Source organism: Bufo bufo, chromosome 2, assembly GCF_905171765.1.
Source record: "Bufo bufo chromosome 2, aBufBuf1.1, whole genome shotgun sequence".
In the NCBI taxonomy this organism is placed as follows: domain Eukaryota; kingdom Metazoa; phylum Chordata; class Amphibia; order Anura; family Bufonidae; genus Bufo; species Bufo bufo.
In genome coordinates, this window is record NC_053390.1 from 216,367,354 (window position 1) to 216,392,204 (window position 24,851).

At 40.7% G+C, this 24,851-nt stretch overlaps 1 protein-coding gene across 6 annotated transcripts in view; it reads right to left on the reverse strand.

The window, feature by feature from the left end:
* PITPNM2 (phosphatidylinositol transfer protein membrane associated 2) overlaps positions 1-24,851 on the reverse strand; it is a 395,602-nt gene that overhangs the window by 72,110 nt on the left and 298,641 nt on the right. For 5 of the 6 annotated variants that reach the window (XM_040416185.1, XM_040416187.1, XM_040416183.1 and 2 more), the window contains 3 exons: positions 16,079-16,323; positions 9,166-9,355; positions 5,978-6,097 (listed from right to left, as the gene is read on the reverse strand). In XM_040416185.1, the coding sequence (XP_040272119.1) occupies positions 5,978-6,097; positions 9,166-9,355; positions 16,079-16,323 (555 nt within the window). The remainder of the gene's footprint in view (positions 1-5,977; positions 6,098-9,165; positions 9,356-16,078; positions 16,324-24,851) is intronic. The other variant, XM_040416186.1, reaches the window with a different exon arrangement.

A 24,851-nucleotide genomic window follows, 5' to 3' on the forward strand; every position in this document is an offset into this window, starting at 1 on the left:
CCATTTGTGAGGAGGAAAGTGTTAGAGAAGTCAAAAAGCTGTAGTCCATATTATGACATTCAAAAGAAAATTGAAGTTGCATTTGTGCAATGAAATAATAAAACCAGAGCAAAAGATTTAAAGTGTTTCCTGTTGCAATTAAACCCGTATAAGCTTTCATTTTTCTGCCATATATTAGAAAAAGAACATGGACAAACACCCTTTTCCCTTAGCACTGTTGTACCACTGCCGAGCATCTAAATATCCTCTCTCACAATAAGAGCACAGTGGACATCAGGATATTGGACTACATGGGTGTTCACATTACAGATTCTTATGCTACATTATACTCACATAACTGTCCATCTCTTCTCTGCAAATTGAGGCTACTTCTGGAAAGCTGGAGCTGCTACCATATTTCATGAACTGGAAGTGTTACCGTAATTCCCTAAAAATGTATTTTTTTATCAAACCTACTATATCTTTTTAGGGCTCTTCTGGTTGCGGTTTAAAATCATATCCTGAAGATTATACAATTGATGTCTCTCGGATTCCTATGAAAAGACTCATGGGGTCATTTATCAAACTGGGGTAAAGTAGAACTGGCTTAGTTGCCCATAGCAACCAATCAGATTTCACCTTTCATTTTCCAAAGGAGCTGTAAAAAAAATGAAAGGTGGAATCTGATTGGTTGCTATCGGGAACTAAGCCAGTTCTACTTCACACCAGTTTGATAAATGACCTCATCAATTTCTACAGTGGCACATTCCATCTTATACATGCATGGACTAAATACTATTAGATTGGCCAGAGAGCCTTTCATTCGTCTTAGGTCCCTTGCAGACGAGCGTGAGTGGATTAGATGCGGATGCGCTCAGTGAAAAATGCGCGATTTCGCAAGCAAGTACATTCAGTTTTGTTAGCGACCGCGTTCAGTTTTTATCGCGCGGGTGCAATGCGATTTATTGTGTTTTGCATGACCGTGATAAAAAACTGAATGTTTACAAACAACATCTCTTAGCAACCATCCGTAAAAATCGCATCGCATTCACTTCTATGAGGCCAGCGTTGCATGAAAATCGCAGAATATAAAACATGCTGCAATTTTCATGCAACGCAAAAGTGATGCGTGAAAACCAACGCACATGTACACAGGGGCCTTAGGATGAAAGGGGCCTTAGGATGTCCCTATCTGGCTTTGACTCAATGCTTTGAACGCTGCCCCTGCTACCACTGATTCTACTGTTTGGTCTGCCCCTACATCCCTATTATTACTAATCCTATTATTAAGCACGCTCTTAAATTCTGGAATTCTGTAAAATTTGTAGCTCCATTAATGTTCCCCTATTGTTTCCTCCTGGCAGGGACTTCCTGTGGTCGCTCGTAGATAATTAAAGGGGTTGTCCCACAAAAATATTCTACAGTTTTCAAACCAGCACCCAGGTCTGAATACTTTTGTATTTGCATGTACCGTAATGAAAAATTTTGTATAGCTACTGAGTTATTCAGTAAAATGTATCTGTATAGCGCCACTTAATTTCTTATTTCTTTGACCTGCTCACTGAGAAGGCCGCACAAGCTCAGTTTTTTATCTTTCAACTGCCTCCTGAGCTGTGATAGGGAGAGCATGGACACGCCCCCTTTAGCTGCAGTGGAAAAGAGACTCCCCTTGAGCTGTCAGCTTGATATAAATCTTGCAGAGGAGTGAATGGGGAGATCTCTGGATCCATGTGAGGTACAGGGCTGGTACTAGCTTTGTTAGAAAGAGATGGTCATGTCCTATAAGATGTCTGATTTTCATTTTTTACATTATTAATTGGATAACCCCTTTAAAGGACTCTCCTAGGTCTACCACCAGGCCCGCTATAATAAGGCAGACCAAGCGGCTGCCTTAGGGCGCAGAGACAGGGGGGCTCCACTCCCGCTGTCTTGCTCTCACTCGCAGCCTCCCACAATCCCGTCTTCCGGCGTGCGTCGCGTGATCCCGCAAGACTCGGATCGTTGGAGGCGGGGCCGGGGGTGGCGTAACTGCTCACAGAGGCCAGGCATAAAAAACAGCCAGCACTGACAGTGGAGCTCAGGAGTCTGTGTGCTGTGAACTGAGTGCTGGGATTTGAGGTTCGAGCCAAGCTGGAGGACTCAGGCCCCTCTAAAGGCGAACAGGCCGCCTATGGACTTGATGAGGCTGAACGGCTAACAGGGTGTGAAATAACACCCAGGAGAAAAGGTTACTTTTATTGTTTATGGACTTTCCTTGTGTGTGAACAAACACCAAACCACCTGCGTTTTGTGATACACCTTATCTGCATTTTGTTATACACCAATGTGTGAATAAACACAGCTGTTCGATTCAAGAACTGTGTACTTTGTCTCTATACTGCATCCGCTAGTCCAAACTACCAGAGCGAATCCCCACACTATCTACAGAGATGATTTGAACTTCCATCTTCAGAAATTTTCAGACAAGTGTGTGCTACGTTGGTCATGATAGGCCCTGTAGAGGTTGCATGTAATTTATGACTAGCGCAGGTCATAAGTTAAATGCTTCCTGCAGGAGGCAGTCTGTGCGCCTGACTGAAATCTACTCCAGCCCCTATCTGGTATAGATTTCAGTTATCATTTATGCCAGTTGATGTTCAATGTTCCAAGGCTGATGGCCCTGTCCACAACTAAACCCTTTTCAGAAACTCGCAAGATTTAGTTGCAATGGCATTTAAAAAGTCACAAAACTGGATTTTACTACTTTTTTACTCCAAAACAAGGCATAGTGGGATGATAAATCTCCCCTTTTTTGTACCCTCCTTAAGAGCACAACTACTCCCAGAAGATTGTCTTTGAGACATACTGCCTGCGCTACCCACAAGCTAGAGGCCGTATTACACAAGTTTATTTAGCTGGTACATACTTATTGAAACCAGTTGTCCTATATTTCTAAATAAGAATCGGATTTGGGCTATAACCTATCCAACGAGCAATGGAAGTACATCTAGGAATCCACTGGTAAGATTGCCCAAAATATGTTGATGCTTGAAACTTAGTTCAGCATGTTATTTAGATGTTATTTACTGCCAACTAGTGTAGCCCATGCAGTGCTGTCCTGTTTTAGGGGCTGTCGGTCTCTAGGTGATATGCTGCATATTTGGTGGGCTTGCCCTTAGATGATGTGAATTTGGATTTAGGTCTATTTCCTAATTAAGTTGATGATGGGTCAAAGCCTCCAGAAAGGACCCTTAGAAAGCACTGTTGCACAGGAGGATTCTGGGTGTCCCTCCAGACTCCTGGAGATTGATCACTTTTTTTTTTGGCTACCAAGCAATCACTAATGCCTGGAAGAGGAATTATCTGGATTTTCCCTGGAAGTCTCTGGACTGGACTTTTATATGACAAATAAGGATTTGACTTCTATTCTAATGGATTACCATGACAATTCTTGAAGATTGGGCCCTTAGATAAACTACTCTCTGTAAAGCAGAACAGGACTTGCTCTCCATTTAAGGTAATACCCACTCATATTTTAATATACCTTATTTTTAAGACTGTAAGACGCACTTCCCCCCCCCCTCCAAACGTGTGTGTGTGTGGGGAAAGGGGGGGGGGGGGGTCAGTGCATCTTATAGTCTGAATGCTTATTAGTGCTTCTATTACTGAAGTGGCCATTAGCATGCGGGAGGCACTGTGCTGGCTGTACTCATCTTTTCTGATCTTCTTCCAGGTCCTGCTATGCACTATGTCCTGACCGAGTACAGAGACAGAAAGCAGTGCATGTAGGAGCGCACTAAGACCTGACGCTGTGCGACATCAGTTCACAGCGGTACCTAGAAGAAGGGGTGAGGAGAGTTCTGGATCTGCAGCACCGCTTAAGCAAGCAAACATGTGATCGGAGGTCTGATCTAAGTCTCTGATCTGGGGACTGGGGGTCTGATAGCGAGCTGATCCGAGGCTGAGGGGGTCCGATCGTCGCAACTGATGTGGTCTGATGCGAGGCTGGTTGGGAGTCTCATCTGAGTCTGATAGGGGCTGGGGGGTCTGATGGAGAGCTGATCTGAGGCTGAGGGGGTCCGATCTGTGGCTGATGATGTCTGATCTGAGCCTGATTGGGAGTCTGATCTGAGGCTGATGAAGGCTGGGGGGTCTGATAGGGTCTGATATGAGCCTGATGGGGGGGTCTGATCTAAAGCTGATGGAGGCCTGTGGGTCTAATAGGAGGCTTATCTGAGGATGAAGAATGGGGGTCTGCTCTAAAGGAAAACGTTTTTTTCTTATTTTCCTTCTCCAAATCCTAGGTACCTCTTAGGGTACATGCACACGTTCAGGATTCATGTGCGAAGAATCCGCACTGAAATCCGCAGGTGTTCGCAGGCAAATCTGTGCGGTCAATCCACATTAATTGGTGCGGATTTGCGTGCGGATTCGGTGTGGATTTTCCACATGCGGATTTTACTAAGTGAATGAAGAAAATCCGGTCAGGAAAAATAAAATAAATTGACATGCTGCGGATTTTAAAATCCGCGCGGAAAAAATCAGCATCATGTGCATTGAGAATTTCAAATTCATATAGAATACAATGTACATGACCTACGGTGCGGATTTCCCGCACACAAATCCGCGCAGAAAATCCGCACGCAATCCTGATCGTGTGCATTTAGCCTTAAAGTCCAATGCGTCTCATAGTTTGAAAAATAGTGTAACTAGTTAGAGCCACCATCCTGCAAAAGAGCCTAAATCCCCCATACCAACTCTGTTTGTTTAGCGTTTGTCTTGTCTGACAGTCTTACTTGATGCCTGTGTTATTTAAAACTTAGTGGTTCAGCCACTATTTTTATTTTAACATTCAGTTTCTCTTAAAGGATTTTTCCATTGTTTAAAAATATAATGTGAGCATTGTTTTTTTATGGCTTTTTATTGTTCTTTATACTTGGTTTGTCCTATTTCTTTGTACAATGTTATATTTGGACAAAAAGAAAAAAATACAATACAGTTATTGTAAAAAAAAAAATTGGCCCATATTTACTAATCCTATTAGATGGTGTGAACTTTGGCAGGTTGTTTAGACCTTTGCAGGGGCTCAGACTTAATGATAAATGTGGTTGAGGACAGACACTTTTGTCTAACTCTATACCAACTAATAGTTGGCTTACTTTGTGACAGTATTTTATACCAGAAATGTGGTGGAATTTTGTCACAAAACAGTGCATCTTAGGCCATGTCCCCTCTCCTGCAAAGCTCTGCACCCACTTAAAGTAAACAAAAATACCATAGCACTTAATACATGCATCAATAAGCTTGCTTTTATTGTACAAAATGCAGTTTGTTTCATATATTTATAGTATACAGCAACTCATGAAAAAGGACATTTGGGACATTTAATTACCTTCCTCGGCAACATTAGACTGTGGCTGAAAGCTAGAGGGCATAGAGGCGTTTTCTGTCCAATTCCTTCATGCCCTCCAGATTTTAGCCACAGTTTCATGTTGCCGAGGAAGGTCAATAAATGGCCAAAATGTCCCTTTTCATGAGTTGCTGTATACTATGAATATGTGAAACATTCTGGATCACACTGGATTTTGTACAGTGGTATTTTCAACTAAAACTGTATGGCTTTGCAAGCCGTTCACTTGGCACCACCATAATTTTGGAGTGCAGATGAAATTGTTTATAATAGTACAGATGTGGAATAATTCCCAAAAAAGTGTAGAAACCCTAGTTTCCCCAAATTGTGCCAAAACTGCACCCATTTTGTGCCAATTTTTACACAGATTTTAGGCGCAGACACAGTAAATCTGGAACTGTATTTTATTTTTCTGAGATGCTTAAGACTTTTATTTCAAAGTCATGAAATCTAATTGTAAGAAAGATAGATGTTTTACCTGTTGCAGTCAAACTCATAAACAGCCATGGGTAGGTTACTTATCAGTTTGTCCCATGGAAGGATTAGTTAAAGACTATGTAATTTTTTATATAATGGACAGATAGAGTAACATGATTCATTGTGGGATACCTGAACACTCACAACACTTCCTCTTCGGCTGCTGTTCTGGCTTTCAGACACAGTTTGATTGCTGTAACATAAGGCATCAAATCCTAAAATTCCCCCAACACAGTCACCAACCAAACAAACCTGGAAGAAGAAAATAATACAATTTAAAACAGCTTTAAAATAGGAAGACTTCAGTTTTAAGCTTTAGAGTTTCTACGCTTCCTATATTACCTTGCATTTCTAGTTTTCTTTGTTAGAAATATCTGCTAGCATTATAATCACGTCATCTACCAAGTTTGATGTTAAGTTAAAGGGGTTGTGCAGTGCCACAATATTGATGAACTAAATAAAAACAGTATGGCTCAAGAAAGGCTGAGAGTAAAAAAAAACTGAAATGCAAAAAAAGAAAAATCCTCTGGGGCTCAAGGGGTTATGGCCACACGTAAGATACTGGACTGACACCTTCTGCTATATTTAAGTCCTCCAATTCTTAAAGCTGCATATTTTTCATCTTCAATTGTAAAATGTATATAAAACACAGTAATCTGGATCTGGGACTATTTAGAATCTGCACCTATGTTTTACCACCAACCAATGGAAATTGGCATACAGTGGATATAAAAAGTCTACAAACCACTGTTAAAATGTCAGGTTTCTGTGCTGTAAAAAAATGAGACAAAAATAAATAATTTCAGAACTTTTTCCACCTTTAATGTGACCTATAAACTGTACCACTCGATTGAAAAACAAACTGAAATCTTTTAGGTGGAGGGAAGAAAACAAAAAAAACTAAAATAGCTAGCTATAAACTGGGGCTGTAGCTGTGCTCAGAATTAAGCAATTGCATTCAAAATCATGTTAAATAGGAGTCAGCATACACCTGCCATCATTTAAAGTGCCTCTGATTAACCCCAAATAAAGTTCAGCTGCTCTAGTTGGTCTTTCCTGAAATTTTCGTAGTCGCATCCCACAGCAAAAGCCATGGTCCACAGAGAGCTTCCAAAGCATCAGAGGGATCTCATTGTTAAAAGGTATCAGTCAGGAGAAAGGTACAAAAGAATTTCCAAGGCATTAGATATACCATGGAACACAGTGAAGACAGTCATCATCAAGTGGAGAAAATATGGCACAACAGTGACATTACCAAGAACTGGACGGCCATCCAAAATTGATGAGAAGAAAACTGGTCTGGGAGGCTACCAAGAGGCCTACAGCAACATTAAAGGAGCTGCAGGAATATCTGGCAAGTACTGGCTGTGTGGTACATGTGACAACAATCTCCTGTATTCTTCATATGTCTGGGCTATGGGGTAGAGTGGCAAGATGAAAGCCTTTTCTTATGAAGAAAAACATCCAAGCCAGGCTACATTTTGCAAAAACACATCTGAAGTCTCCCAAAAGCATGTGGGCAAAAGTGTTATGGTCTGATGAAACCAAGGTTGAACTTTGTGGCCATAATTCCGAAAGATATGTTTGTCCCAAAAACAACACTGCACATCACCAAAAGAACACCATCCCCACAGTGAAGCATGGTGGTGGCAGCATCATGCTTTGGGGCTGTTTTTCTTTAGCTGGAACTGGGGCCTTAGTTAAGCTAGAGGGAATTATAAACAGTTCCAAATACCAGTCAATATTGGCACAAAACCTTCAGGCTTCTGCTAGAAAGCTGAACATGAAGAGGAACTTCATCTTTCAGCACGACAACGACCCAAAGCATACATCCAAATCAACAAAGGAATGGCTTTACCAGAAGAAGATTAAAGTTTTGGAAAGGCTAAGCCAGAGCCCAGACCTGAATCTGATTGAAAATCTGTGGGGTGATCTGAAGAGGGCTGTGCACAGGAGATGCCCTCGCAATCTGACAGATTTGGAGTGTTTTTGCAAAGAAGAGTGGGCAAATCTTACCAAGTCAAAATGTGCCATGCTGATAGACTCATACCCAAAAAGACTGAGTGCTGTAATAAAATCAAAAGGTGCTTCAACAAAGTATTAGTTTAAGAGTGTGCACACTTATGCAACCATATTATTTTATGTTTATATTTCTTCCCTCCACCTAAAAGATTTCAGTTTGTTTTTCAATTGAGTTGCACAGTTTATAGGTCACATTAAAGGTGGAAAAAGTTCTGAAATGATTTATCTTTCTCATTTTTTTACAGCACAGAAACCTGATATTTTAACAGGGGTGTGTAGACTTTTTATATCCACTGTATATGTTACAACACCATTAAATTAAAAGTGGTAAGACTGTGCAAAGCAAATTCTTAAACCTTACATCTGCATAACACTGGAGAAAATAAAGTTATAAAGTACTGTTGAAATGGTGTCACAGCCCATAACAAATATGCAATATGTTCCCAGGGCATACCTGCTGTGTTTTACAGGTTGTAGAGGTAGAGGCAGCATTATTCATAAATGGTAGGAATCCTTTAAAATTAGGCACTTTCACATGAAATTATTTTTCTGTAACTGACAAATATAAAAAAGAACCCACTGAAGACCTTGCTTCAGCCCCTTAATACTCATTTTTCTGGCTGTTCATTTGATGATAAAACACCAGTGGAGGTATCTGTTATTTTGCTGATGATCTCCTGTACTGTGCAGTCCTTACAGAGGACCTGTCACCGCCCCTGACATCCCTGTTTAATAGCTTCATGCATTCCCCAAATAATAACAATTCTTGAGCATCTAGTCTTATGGCTCTATGTTGTGCCATTCCTTTTATTATTTCTACTAGAAGTTACGAAGTTACAGTTTGCAGTAAGGGTACAGTAGGGAGTTAACCAGCTGGGGGGGGGGGGGGGGGTCCCTGCACAGACTGCCTCTATCCAGTCAGTGTCAGACTGTGCAGGTACACAACCCCAACTGGTTACCACCCTCTGTACCCTTACTGCAGACTGCTAGCAATTCATTCATAACTTCTAGTAGAAATAATAAAGGAATGGCACAACATACAGACATAAGAATAGATGCTCCAGAATTATTATTACATGAGGAATGCATAAAGCTATTAAAACAGGGATGTCAGGAGTGGTGAAAGGTCCTCTTTAAGTTAAGTTTTAAAAACTTCAATAAACAGTTACTGAAGTAAAACTGAAGTAAAAAAAAGTTGAGTAATTAACTTTTTGTTGTTTTTTTACCTTTTTTTGCTTTGCAATTTTTCTCTTTAGAAGTAGGTTCCATAAAAGAATCTCTGGCTTCCTTTAACTCACCTGCCCAGTAAAAGACATGCCTTCGTGTGATTTAGTGAAATCCAAATAGACTTGGTTGGCTCGATGAATAACCATTGCAACAGCTTCCAGGTACTGTGGAGAGGAGGTGGCCAGGAGTGGAAGGGCAGCAAGAGGGATGTGGTCCTGACTGTTTGACAAACAGCCTTCATCGTAGCTGTATGGACTCAAGCTACAAATATACAAGCAAAGAATCTGTATTAATTCCACTTTGCTACTCAACATGTATCAGTAATAACGAGCAGATTGCCAGGGTTCTGAAACATCGCACCAACGCTGATCAGCTGTTCGGGTGTAGATTCATCCCCGGACGTTGACAGTTAAGTCAACCTTGAAGTGGAGGAAGCTTGTTACTACAGCTCTGTTCCTATTGAACAGCTGATTGAGGTGCACAGTGTCAGACGCCTGCTGATCAGCTAGTGATAGCCTATCCTGAGCAGACGCTGTCCTTCAGTAAAGACTGAACCGCTTTAAACATAGCTATATTACTAATTATCTATCTACATAAAAGGACCAGGTGAAATAATTTACCTACTGCCTGGCCGAGAGTATCAACACTCTGAGGAAGGGGCTGGGAAGGGAATACAGTACAGGTTTAGCTTCTGTGCAGTGACAGCAATGGTGCCGCCCTCATTGCACTAAAGTCAGAATTTGCATATTTAAAAAAACTAATTTTATCTGCAATGTAGCCACGGATCGCTATAACAATGGCACAGTTGGAATTGGGTAAGCTAAGCCTGTTTGGCACTATGCTTGGTTGAATAGCAATGTATCTGATGACAGACTCCCTTTAGCTGTATCTCTAAAGACACACTACAAGAAAATAAAAATTAAAAAAACTAAATGTGATTGAGCTGAGATTAACAAAGTATAACCTGCTACTGGTGTTTGGTCAATTATCTCACAACCAAGGTGGGGCACCCTTTATTTTGGGTTCTGCAGCAGGGTGTATGTTGAGGCAAGGTCACATTAATACTAGGTGGTATTTCCCATTGCCATCATACAGGCTGCCACTCTGGCAAGGTAACAGTCATACAGATGCTGGATATCCCCATGTGGTAAGTCATTCCAAGTTCTTTAAGCTTAGACCCGTAGTTCAGCCAAGGTGGTTGTTGGCCGCAGTGAATGGGAGATACATCACCCCATCCAGTCCCAGAAATTCTTGATGGAGGACAGATCTGGTAATCGAGCTGGCCAGGCGAGCTGATGGATGCCCTGAAGAGCATGATGTGTATGTAGCGTGGGTGTTATTTTGTTGGGACACCACTGGGGAGATTATTCAAAACTGGTGTAAAAGGAAAACGGGCTTAGTTGCCCAGATCAACCAATCAGATTCTTCCTTTCATTTTCCAAACCTTTGCACCAGTTTTGATAAATCCCCATGTTTCCTTAGTCAAAAAAGGCAGTAGGACTGGTACCACAATGTCCTGGACATACCAAAGACTGGTCAATTTTCCCTCCACAAATATCAGACAAACAGTCATGGCATTTAATGGCACCCCATACCAAGACATCTGGTGCTGGTCCTGTGTGTTCTTGCACTGTATGATGGCAGTGGGTGGTCTTCAGTCCTCCTGTGAACTCTAATGCGACCATCATTAGTACCAAGGCAGAACCTGTTTTCATGATTGAATACTACGGTTTGCCACTGAGGGCCGCATCAAAGTTTGCAGTTGGGCTAGAGAGCACCCACTGCCATTGTGGTATTTGAGTGGTATTCCCTGTGGTTTAAAAAATAATAAAAATGTGGAAATCCCTTTAAAATCATGCGAAGCAATGCGATTAATTGGTTATAAACGGATCCATTATGGTTCTGTCAGAAATTGAAGTCTTGAGACAAGTGTGAACTGGGAAGCATGACAATAATTTTTCTCCTTGAAAAAAAAAGGCTAAGAAACATTTACTGCGCAAAATCTTGCAATGTTTACATCAGTCAGCTGAAAGAATTTCTAGAACGACTTGCCAGACAAAGATGTTTAATCTGTATGCTATATTATGATAGCACATTATAGTGTAACACCTTCTATAATGTGCTATCACAGGATGTCACATTATAATCAGCTACAGATGTCAGAGGAGTGATAATGGAGCAACCCTGCACAATACTGGAGGCAAAACAGCTTACATTGAGCTCAGCCGTAGAACGATCAGCAGCAGTTGTCCAGGCTGGCTCACATTTCGTTACAGCTGATGTCTATTAAAAAAAAAAAAGCTCCAAGAGGAAAAGAGATGGGAATGTTTTAGGGTGGAAGAAACCCATAAATAAAAACAGCATATCATGTGGATATTCCATAAATGCCTGTGTTGGAAATACCACTTTAATGGAGCTCCTCAGTACACACAACATGCTATAGAGCTCACTGCATTCCAACGTTGGTAATAGGAAGCCATCGCTGCAACAAGTCAGATCATAAATATTGCACAATAAACTGTGAGTGGTATTATTACAAACCGGAAGCATTTAGGAATCACAGCATCTCAGCCAAGAAGTGGAAAACCACATGAAGTTACAGAACTTGGGTCGCTGCACGCTGAGGCGCATAGTGCATAAGTCACCCAACGCTCTGCTGACATCTGGCATTAACATCAGCATAAAAACTGTGTGCCTGGAGCTTTATGGCATGGATTTCCTTGGGCAGGCAGCTGCATGCAAGGTTTATATCACCAAGCACAATGCCAAATGTCAGATGGAGTGGTGTAAGGCCATCACTGAACTCTGGAGTAGTGGAAACATGTTCTGTGGAGTGATGAATGACACTTCTCTATCTGGCAGTCTGATGGACGAGTCTGGGTTTGGTGAATGCCAAGAGAACGTTACCTTCCTGACTGCACTGTGCCAACTGTAAAGTTTGGAGCATGAGAGATAATGCCATGGGGTTGTTATTAAGGGGTTTTCCTAGGCCCCATAGTTCCAGTAAGGGGAAATCACCATGCTTCGGCATACCAAGACATTTTGGACAATTGTATGCTTCTAGGTTGGGCAAGAACCTTTTTTGTTCAGCATGACTATGCTCCAGGGCACAAAGCAAGCTCCATAAAAGCATGACTGGGGGAGTTTGGTGTAGAAGAACATGACTAGCCTGCACAGAGCTCTGACTTCAACACCATTGAACACTTTTGGCATGAACTAGAGGTATAAAGATTGTGAGCCAGGCCCACTTAACCAACATCAGTGCCTGACTTTACAAATGCTCTTCTAGATGAATGAGAAAAAAATCCCAGAGACACACTCCAAAATCTTGTAGAAAGCCTTCCCTGAAGGGTTGCAGAAGTTTTACCTACAAAAGGGGGACCAACTCCAAATTAATGCCTATGGATTTAGAATGGGGTGTCATAAAAGGTCCTGTAAATGTAATGTACCAATATCCAATGGACGAGGCTAGGCGATTTGCCATTTTAGAGATTAATGATTCCTTTGGCAATATTTTCTGTACCTTGAACTGAAAAACAGCTTGTACTGTTTTGGTACATTTTTCTCTTTGGACAGGCATACACACTAAGATGCTGCATATTTCTAGGTAGAAAACACTGAACGAAACGAAACACAACATATAATGCAAAGTGCCTAAGTGATTGCATACAATAGCAATAATATTTACCTGCATAAACAGTTCCCCTTCCAAATCCAAGCTGACAACATGATTCTGCATTTTAACCACATCTAGCCTTCAGTCTAAGGCATTGCTACATTGGCTCAGATATGAGCAAGAACCCCAGGTATGGGCTGAGGTTTCTAGAATGTCAAACTGCCAAGTTTCAACTAGTGTGATTACATACATTAAGGGTGGGTGTTCACGTAGTAGCCCCAGGGTGGTAGTGTGCTATGTGATTATATTAGCAGCTACAAAAAAAAAAAAATGCCTCTCAAGCTTGGTTGACATCATGTTTTCGTCTTACGTTTAACGTATACAAAAAAACTTATATGCTAAACGGATGTCACTGGCATCTGTCATCAAAGATTTGTTGAAAAAAAGTATACATTTTGCGCTGGATTCTGCGCGATAAATAAAGTGTACTTTATTGTGCTTTTGCATCCTTTTTTTTCTCAAAGTATATGTTAAATGTAAGGCAAAAACGTGATGTGAAGCAAGCCTTATTCTGCACCGCTTCATGATCATGAGTATGTACAGTATGATTACACTGGTAAGCTGTGTGTGCATTATCAGGTGCCAGGCTCTGGGAGGTAGTGATTAAATCCTACATGAACCACAAGGGGCTGCAAGAACTACAAAATAACTCTCAGCATAATGTACATTGAGTACAACCCTACTCTTCATTTTATTCTATTGTATATCTTTCTGCAACTTAGACAGTGAGCCGGGGATGTACTGAATAAATGTGAAAACTGAGGTGTTTGTTATACTATTTGCAAAGGATCAATACTCTGTAATCTGTTCAAACCATATAGTTATATACAGGGGTGCACTTAGCCTTTCTGCTGCCTGAGGCAAAAACTGAAACGGCGCACCCCCATGCCAATTTCTTAACCTAACCCCTTTACCACAATGAAAGCGCTCGTGGCCCTTCTGCTGCCCCCCCTCTTGCCCCTACCTGGTGCTGCCTGAGGCGATCGCCTCACCTGGCCTCATTGGTGGTTAGGTATTTACACATGTCCAAAACTGTGGAATAATTACCGGTACATGCTGACTGGTACAGATTGTGACAGTTTTTCTACAGAACGACTGACAATGACAGGACACGAGGCAGGTACAGTAACTGTAGTTACTGCAAGAGCTCAAATGGCAAAAGGTGGCATCAGGATAGTTTATGTGCAACAAGACCAGCTCCCAATATTCTTAAGATATAATGATGATAAAAAGAGAATAGCATTTTTACGTGGATGCTGTATAGCAGTACAGATTGACAGCTGATGGGGCCATTGTTTCAGCCTTATCTTTATTCAATACCTGGGCAATGTATAATATATTAACTACCAAACAGAAAATTACTTTCTTTATTAGATACAGCTTTTTCGGGAAAAGTGGGTGCAGCTTTAGGCTTGTGCAATGCGCGATCTATTTACCACAATTTCTCTGAATTTTCGAATATATAGTGTGTTGTTTTAGGTGTACAGTGGATTAGTAAATATCTGACCTGTTAATGAATCTGGCAAATTTTGCTCAAGGGGATGCTGGTTGATTGCTTGTGCCAGTCCTAGTGAATGTCCCTCAATAAGTTTGGTTTTGTGCCATGGTGTGCATAGATTTCATGTGAATGCCAAAAGTGTTCCTTGATTTTTTTTTGGCTATGTTAGCAACCATGGAAAATTCATGCTAAACTCCCTCTTCTCCATCTCAGTTGTGTAAGTACCATCATTAATCATGATGATGCTACTGAGAGCAAGCTGAAGGGACCTCTGTAAATAACATAGCAATCGCTGTAACTTTCCTCAAGCTTTCTAATGCTGTGTACTGAAGATGTCACAGCAGTGCAAATTACACAGCAAACTCTGGGAGAATGAGCTGGAGGAGTGGAATAAGGGACACAGATCGTGCACAGCTAGGGCAAATAACCTTGCACTGTATAACACTGATCTCATCCAGATAGTGACAAGTTAGGGTGCCTTCACACACGGCAGATTTTGTGGCAGAATTTTCTGCGCCTGAAAACCAGTTCCACTCATCTGAACGGGGTGGCAAGCACTTGGATTTCTGCACGCCCCAAACGCGCAAATGGAACTGATTTTCAGGTGTGGAATATTCTGCAACAAAATCTGCCATGTGAAGGCATCCTTACTTTCATGTTAAATAAAAGGGTTATTCCCACCATACAAAGTGATAGCAGACCTTCCATTCACCTGACTTTGCAGGAGACTGCAGCTGGTTGTATGCAGTTGAACAGAGCTGTGCTGCTGTTCCCTGCACACCAATCTGACTGGGGTGCCGCTGTGCTGGAAAACATAATGAAGGGCGAATGCTGAAGTCCCTCCAATGTTAGGATTGGTGTGGGCCCCTGAGGTCAAACTCCCACTGATCATAAAGTGATGTGCCATCAAATTGGGAATACGGTACCTTTTTAAATGCTTGAAATAGCTTACATGGTTCTACCTTAAAAAATCACATGAACATAAGCGAGTGCAGCAAAATCCTGCAGATTTGCCGTAAAACCAGAAACTTTTGTGGAGCTTGACTACAGTAATATCCAACAGACTACATCCAGTAGTCCTCTAACTATTGGTAGGAGTTAAAACCTAACTTTTATTATTGCTATTAAAAACGTAATTTTTATATTTTACTATGTTAGTATTAAAGTGCAAGAATGTTTAAAAGCACTGCGGTATTGATTACTAAAAAACATTCCCCATATGTGTTGTAGGGGGTAGTTCAAATGTTATATCAAAATGTTTCCACATAGTCTGGGGTAGCGGAGCGTAAGGTCCCCACGATAACACAGTTTTATTACATTTTGCTGGGTTTCCCTGTGGCAAGACTGCACCTTGGCCACTATATTTGGTTTTACACTTTTAAACATATAAAAAGCAGCTGAACTACAGAAAATAGGTTTATCCTGGTAGGGTGCTGTCACATATTCAGTTTTTGAAGCCAAAAATAAGAATGCATCATAAAAGGAGAGAAAATACACTAGATACTACTGTACAGAATCCCCTTTAAAAAAAAAAAAATCACAACTAGTTGTGGCTTCAAAAACTGCAAAATAAAACTAAGTGTGGCAGCACCCTCCCACATCAGTGCAGAGACTAAATCCAGCTTTTAATTCATAGATAACTTGCCTGACAAAATGTTAATATAAATCTGTGTATAGGCCAAAAAATATAAATGCTTATTGTTTTCCTACATCATCATAATTTGTAATTGTATCTAGCTTTGCTTGTTTTGTGCCTTCACAGGTACTATGACACCAAGGTAGACAATGAGAAAAAAAGATAAAGACTCACTTGGATACCAGTGAAAATGCTTCCGCGCAGATGGCTGGGCAGGGAACGAGCCTGACTGCAATGTGTCCTAAAGCCGCTGGGTAATGCACCCTCATTACTGTGTCAAACACAGACTTGATGGTATTGACGTCACCCTGCTTGGAATTCTGATCTCCGCCGCCAGTATCCAGGATATTACCTCCATGAAGTACCAGGATTAGAACATGGACTTTACATGGTTGCATGGAGGCTTGTGCTGATTCATCCTATATGGAGCATAAAAATAATTATACAATGTTCCATTTAATTGAAGTGGTTTACAGCATTGCCTATTGGGTACTGCAGTTAAAGTGGTTGTCTCATTCAGCAAATGGGATTTATCATGTAGAGAAAGTTAATACAAGGCACTTACTAATGTATTGTGATTATCCATATTGCCTCCTTTGCTGGCTGGATTCATTTTTCCATCACATTATACACTCCTTGCTTCCAGGGGTTATGGCCACTGCTGCAGCGCAGATACGAGGTGGCTGGGACGGGAGCTGCTGAGCATATGTGCTCTGCGTGCTCCCATGGTCCTGGCCACCAGAGAGATGGAAAAATGAATCAAGCCAGCAAAGGAGGCAATATGGACAATCACAATACATTACTAAGTGCCTTGTATTAACTTTCTCTACATGATAAATGCCATTTGCTGAAGTAAGACAACCCCTTTAAGTCGTATATAACACAGCACTCTGCATGCAACAGATTTCATAAAGCAACCTAAACAGAAAGGAACTGAGGCAAAACGTGTTTTAGTTACAACATACAGTAGAACAAACTACAGAAAGTTTTCTTAACTCAAGCACTAAAGACCGCCATCAACACAATCATTTATTATGATCACATAGGTCATGTTAGACATTTGTAGTTTACCATGCATGAATGCATACAGGCCTTTATAGAAAGGAACAGCATCTAAGAGAAAACATCTAAAGCACAGAGCAGCATTCTGTAGCCACAAATGTCATAATTCAATAAACTCAATTTAAAAAAAATTAAAGAATCGATTGTATGATGAAACATATGGTTAGTCCAATAATCTAAAATCCCTGTCTGCTTCAGAATATGCAGTTTTATTGCAAATGTACAAAAAAAAGAAAAAAGAAAACTGGACCAGGGTGAATTACCAGCAATAACCTAAATTACTATTAATATAAACCATGGGAAAAAACTTATTTATTTTTTTTTTAGGAAAAAGACGTATCCATGTGTTTCAGACCCTATGAAAATACTAAATGTACTCAGTGAATATAACCCTGCCCAATTTATAGTATATTCACAGGTTGCACCAATAAACACTAGCTGTGATTTTCTGCAGCCTAGAGATAAAGCAAGCCCAAACAGTTAAAAAGTTTCCTGTGAACAAGTGAGATTCTGTGTTTATATAGAACACAGTCTGTAATTTACACAAGGAGAATGTGTTTAGCAACAGATAAGAATTTGCAGTCATGAAAAAACACATCTGCTGCTCAGTAGTAAAGAGACAGCACATATGAGGTTGTGGGTCAGCAAATTTTATGTTATAATGCTTTCTGTTTTGTTAGTTTGCTATTGTATTATGGTCTTACAATTTAAAGGGAGCCAGTCACTGGGATTTTGGGAGAAGAGCTGAGGACATGGGTTGCTAGATGGCCACTAGCACGTCCGCAATACCCAGTCCCCATAGCTCTGTGTGCTTTTATTGTGTATAAAAACCGATTTGATACATATGCAAATTACCCTGAGATGAGTCAGAGCTTGAAATTATGACTCTTCTCTGGTCACACAAGTAAGATATGACTCTTATGTTAATTTGCATATGTATCAAATATTTTTTTTAAACAATAAAAGCACACAGAGCTATGGGGACTGGGTATTGCAGATGTGCTAGCGGCCATCTAGCAACCCATGTCCTCAGCTCTATACCCAAAATCCCGGTGACAGGTTCCCTTTAACTAATGAATTTGGGAATTGTTATATGTGTGATTTCCTGATCACACCGCAACCTGGATGCTGCAGCAGACAGTTCTCCTATTCCTGGTCTCTGGTGTTTTCCACATTTGACTTCAATGTGGAGGAAGTGAGGAAGGGGCGGACTGGGAACTTAACCTGTTCAGGACACAGGGCGTACCGGTACGTCCTGAGAATTTCCGATAACCGCCGAGCGACGGGCGGTGATCGGAAGCCGATGCCTGCTCAAATCATTGAGCAGGCACCTCGGCTAAATGCGCGGGGGGGTCCCGTGACCCCCCCATGTCGGCAATCGCCGCAAACCGCAGGTCAATTCAGACCTGCGGTTTGCTGCTTTTAATTGTGCGGGCAGCGGTGCCATCGGGTCCCCGTGGGGCTGTAGGGGGGACCCGATGGCATGGAAGGCAGCGCGATGCCTTCTTGAGGCATCACCGCTGCCTTCCTGTGACGTGCCTGTGAGATCCAGCCCCCTGGATCTCACAGGCCGGAAGCTGTATGAATAATACACACAGTATCACTCATACAGCCAATGCATTCCAATACAGAAGTATTGGAATGCATTGTAAAGGGATTAGACCCCCAAAAGTCCCAAAGTGGGACAAAAAATAAAGTGAAAAAAAAGTTGAAAAAATAAAGTTTCCCCCCCAAAAAATTAAAAGTTTCAAGTAAAAATAAACAAAAACGTTGTTTTCCCCAAATAAAGTAAAAAATAAATTGGAATAGACATATTAGGTATCGCCGCGTGCGTATCGACCGGCTCTATAAACATATCACATGACCTAACCCCTCAGATGAACACCGTAAAAAATATAAAATAAAAACTGTGCTAAATAAACCATTTTTTTGTCACCTTACATCACAAAAAGTACAACAGCAAGCGATCAAAAAGGCGTACACCCACCAAAAAAGTACCAATCTAACCGTCACCTCATCCCGCAAAAAATGAGCCCCTACCTGAGACAATCGCCTAAAAAATAAAAAAACTATGGCTCAGAAAATGGAGACACTAAAACATCATTTTTTTGCTTTAAAAAAGCTGTTATTGTGTAAAACTTACATAAATAAAAAAAAGTATACATATTAGGTATCGCCGCGTCCGTATCGACCAGCTCTATAAAAATATCACATGACCTAACCCCTCAGATGAACACCGTAAAAAAATAAAAACTGTGCTAAATAAACCATTTTTTGTCACCTTACATCACAAAAAGTGTAATAGCAAGCGATCAAAAAGTCATATGCACCCCAAAATAGTGCCAATCAAACCGTCATCTCATCCCGCAAAAATTATACCCTACCCAAGATAATGGCGCTCAGACTATGGAGACACTAAAACATGATTTTTTTTTGTTTCAAAAATGATATTATTGTGTAAAACTTACATAAATAAATAAAAAAGTATACATATTAGGTGTGGCGAAACCGACCTCGCCACTGGGTTTTGGAGAGGACTGGCTGCTGGCCTCTTGCCCCAGGATTATGGGCCATATACTAACTTTTAAACCCCTGAACCGATTCAAGTGAATTTTGGATAGGTTTGTCCCCAAGTTATACTGTTTAAATTAATGTAAGTTATGTGTATGGCCAATGTAAACTCACAAAGTTGTAACAATTTATAATAAGTGTAACTTGTCAGCTTGGGAGGAATATGCGGGTGTGTTTCTATTGTGCCATTGTCCCATTGTATGTTTAAAATGGTGATGTCTGTTCTGTTGTCCTCACATGTGTATTGGCGATCTCCCTTTGTCCTCAGAGATAATTGGATTGCTCTTCAGGTTGTCTGGACAGAGAGGAGGAAACCATGATGCATTGTGGGGATATGTTGTCCTATGTCACAGTCTTCATTCTGGTCCTCTGGGGGTGTGAACGATTGGTTGCTGTAGTTACATTGTATGTGTTGTTAATTACTGATTGGTTGTATTTCAAACCCCTGTGGGCAGTACTATGTTTGTGGTTTATGAATAAAAGAGGCTGTACGTGAAGTACAGGCAGACCACTGTTTGACCCTCAACACGGAGCCTTGTCTCGTTATTGGGGGGATTCACTGTATGCTGTTAGAGGACCGATTGCCAGGATTGTATGCTTTTCCTGTTCGTCTGCTAGCAGCTATTCGTGAGGTTCCAGTTTGGAGTGCTACTTTGAATCCAGTTCGGGAGGTTGGTGTCCTGCAGTAGCTGTGCCTGTCTCTCAGAAAGGGGCTTATCGCCTAAACGGATTTTAACCCCTTGTCTGCTGAAACGGTCCGTTACATTAGGTATCGCCGCGTCCGTAATAAGTTACTCTATAAAAAAGTTACTCTGCAAAAAATGAGACCCTACCCAAGATAATCGCCCAAAAACTGAAAAAACTATGGCTCTCAGACTATGGAGACACTAAAACATGATTTTTTTTTGTTTCAAAAATGAAATCATTGTGTAAAACGTACATAAATAAAAAAATTGTATACATATTAGGTATCGCCGCGTCCGTGACAACCTGCTCTATAAAAATACCACATGATCTAACCTGTCAGATGACTGTTGTATATAACAAAAAAAAACGGTGCCAAAACAGCTATTTCTTGTTACCTTGCCTCACAAAAAGTGTAATATAGAGCAACCAAAAATCATATGTACCCTAAACTAGTACCAACAAAACTTCCACCCTATCCCGTAGTTTCTAAAATGGGGTCCACTTTTTGGAGTTTCTACTCTAGGGGTGCATCAGGGGGGCTTCAAATGGGACATGGTGTAAAAAAAAACAGTCCAGCAAAATCTGCCTTCCAAAAACCGTATGGCATTCCTTTCCTTCTGCGCCCTGCCGTGTGCCCGTACAACAGTTTACGACCACATATGGGGTATTTCTGTAAACCACAGAATCAGGGCCATAAATATTGATTTTAGTTTGGCTGTTAACCCTTGCTTTGTTACTGGGAAAAATGGATTAAAATGGAAAATTTGCCCAAAAATTGAAATTCTGAAATTTCATCTCTTTTTGCCAATAACTCTTGTGGAACACCTAAAGGGTTTGAATACCTTGCGGGGTGTAGTTTCTAGAATGGGGTCATTTTTGGGTGGTTTCTATTATGTAAGCCTCACAAAGTGACTTCAGACCTGAACTGGTCCTTAAAAAGTTGGTTTTTGAAAATTTCTGAGAAATTTCAAGATTTACTTCTAAGCCTTGTAACGTCCCCCAAAAATAAAATGTCATTCCCAAAATGATCCTAACATGAAGTACACATATGGGGAATGTAAAGTAATAACTATTTTTGTAGGTATTACTATGTATTATAGAAGTAGAGAAATTTAAACTTGGAAATTTGCAAATTTTTCAAAATTTTTGGCAAATTTGGTATTCTTTTTATAAATAAAAATGATTTTTCTTTTACTCCATTTTACCAGTGTCATGAAGTACAATATGTGAAGAAAAAACAATCTCAGAATGGCCTGGATAAGTCAAAGCGTTTTAAAGTTATCACCACTTGTGAAAAGTGACACTGGTCAGATTTGCAAAAAATGGCCTGGTCCTTAAGGTGAAATAAGGCTGTGTCCTGAGAAGTTAAAGTGCGAGTTTTCAGCGCGGGTGCAATGCGTGACGTGAACGCATTGCACCCGTACTGAATCCTGACCCATTCATTTCAATGGTTCTGTGTACATGAACGTTGTTTTTCACACATCACTTCTGCGTTGAATGAAAAACGCATGTTCTATATTCTGCATTTTTCATTCAGCCCTGGCCTCATAGAAGTGCACGGGGTTGTGTGAAAAACGCATTGCATCCGCAAACAAGTGCGATGCGTTTTTCACTGATGGTTGCTAAGAGATGTTGTTTGTAAACCTTCAGTTTTTTATCAAAAATCTGAACACTGAACGCAATCTCAGACAAAACTAACTGAACTTTCTTTCAAAATGGTGCAAGTTTAACTGAACGCACCCTGAACGCATCCGGACCTAATCCGTCACACTCATGTGAAAGAGGCCTAAAAGTGTCCCCATGTCAAGAGAAATAGGCAGAACCACATAGCACAGTGTAGCACAAAATGCTGCTTAAATAAATTAATGCTGACAGGATCAGATCTTTATGTACCTTTATGTACCTGGAGTCTTGCAATCGCAAGAGGAGGGCTTGGATTGCCCATGAAGTGAGGCAAAGAAAATTAAGCCTATAAACTGATCACAGTTTGCTCAAGCAGTACAGTGTTAAGGCCCCTTTACACTGGCCGAACATCAGGCAGATAATGGCTAACAAGCGTTCACAGGAACGCTCGTCAGCGATTATCTGGCGGTGTAAAGGTGCCGCCGATTACCTGATGAATGAGCTAAATAGAAACATAGAAAGTGTCGGCAGTTAAGAACCATTTGGCCCATCTAGTCTGCCCAATATACGAAATACTATGGATAGCCCCTGGCCCTATCTTATATGAAGGATGGCCTTATGCCTATCCCATGCATGCTTAAACTCCTCCACTGTATTTGCAGCTGCCACTTCTGCAGGAAGGCTATTCCATGCATCCACTACTCTCTCAGTAAAGTAATACTTCCTGATATTACTTTTAAACCTTTGCCCCTCTAATTTAAAACTAATGTCCTCTTGTAGCAGTTTTTCTTCTTTTAAATATTCTTTCCTCTTTTACCTTGTTGATTCCCTTTATGTATTTAAAAGTTTCTATCATATCCCCTCTGTCTCGTCTTTCTTCCAAGCTATACATGTTAAGGTCCTTTAATCTTTCCTGGTAAGTTTTATTCTGCAATCCATGTACCAGTTTAGTAGCTCTTCTCTGAACTCTCTCCAAAGTATCAATATCCTTCTGGAGATATGGTCTCCAGTACTGAGCACAATACTCCAAATGAGGTCTCACTAGTGCTCTGTAGAGCGGCATGAGCACCTCCCTCTTTCTACTGGTAATTCCTCTTGCTATACACCCAATCATTCTGCTAGCATTTCCTGCTGCTCTGTGACATTGTCTGCCTACCTTTAAGTCTTCTGAAATAATGATCCCTAAATCCCTTTCCTCAGATACTGAGGTTAGGACTGTATCACTGATTTTATATTCTGCTCTTGGGTTTTTACGTCCCAGGTGCATTATCTTGCACTTATCAACATTCAATTTTAGTTGCCAGATTTTTGACCATTCCTCTAGTTTTCCTAAGTCCTTTTCCATTTGGTGTATTCCTCCAGGAACATCAACCCTGTTACAAATCTTTGTGTCATCAGCAAAAAGACACACCTTACCATTGAGGCCTTCTGCAATTTTGCTGATAAAGATATTAAACAATATGGGTCCCAGAACAGATCCCTGAGGTACCCCACTGGTAACAAGACCTTGGTCTGAATATACTCCATTGACTACAACCCTCTGTTGCCTGTCCCTCAGCCACTGCCTAATCCATTCAACAATATGGGAGTCCAAGCCCAATGACTGCACTTTATTGATAAGCCTTCTATGTGGGACAGTATCAAAAGCCTTATTAAAGTCTAGATAAGCGATGTCTACTGCACCTCCTCCATCTATTATTTTAGTCACCCAATCAAAAAAATCAATAAGATTAGTTTGACATGATCTCCCTGAAGTAAACCCATGCTGTTTTTCATCTTTCAATCCATGGGATTTTAGATGGTCCACAATCCTCTCCTTAAGTATGGTTTCCATTAATTTCCCCACTATTGATGTCAGGCTTACTGGCCTATAGTTGCCCGATTCCTCCCTACTACCTTTCTTGTGAATCGGCACAACATTTGCTAATTTCCAATCTTCTGGGACGACTCCTGTTGCCAGTGATTGGTTAAATAAATCTGTTAATGGTTTTGCTAGTTCACCGCTGAGCTCTTTTAATAGCTTTGGGTGTATCCCATCAGGCCCCTGTGACTTATTTGTATTAATTTTAGACAGTTGACTTAGAACCTCTTCCTCTGTAAAGACACATGCGTCAAAAGATTAATTAGTCTTCTTTCCCAACTGAGGTCCTTCTCCTTCATTTTCCTTTGTAAAAACTGAACAGAAGTATTCATTGAGGCAGTCAGCTAGTTCTTTATCTTCTTCCATATACCTTCCTTCTTTAGTTTTTAATTTGGTAATTCCTTGTTTTAGTTTCCTTTTTTCATTTATGTATCTGAAGAATGCCTTATCGCCTTTTTTCCCTGACTGAGCTAATTTCTCTTCTGCCTGTGCTTTAGAAGCTCTTATAACTTGTTTGGCCTCTCTCTGCCTAATCTTATAAATTTGTCTGTCATCCTCGTTTTGTTTTTTTTTATAATTCCTAAATGCTATCTTTTTGTTTTTAATGATTTTGGCCACTTCTGCTGAGTACCACAGTGGTCTCTTCCTTTTTTTGCTTTTACTGACAAGCCTAATGGAATCTTCTGTTGCCTTCAATAGTGCCTCTTTTAAGTAGTCCCATTTCTCCTGGACTCCAATTAAACTGTTCCAGTCTGATAGGGACTCGTATACCACTAATCTAATTTTAGAAAAGTCTGTTTTTCTAAAATCTAAAACTTTTGTTTTTGTGTGGTGTGACTCAGTCACTGTACTTATAGTAAACCACACTGACTGGTGATCACTAGATCCCAAGCTTTCCCCTACAGTAATATCATATACCAAATTCCCATTTGTGAATACTAAATCTAAAATGGCCTCCTTCCGGGTTGGCTCCTCCACTACTTGCTGTAGAGATAATCCCAGTAGGGAATTTAGAATATCTGTACTCTTGGCAGAACTAGCTATTTTTGTTTTCCAGTTTACATCTGGAAGATTGAAGTCTCCCATAATGATAACTTCCCCCTTCAATGTCATTTTAGCTATTTCCTCAACTAGTAGATCATC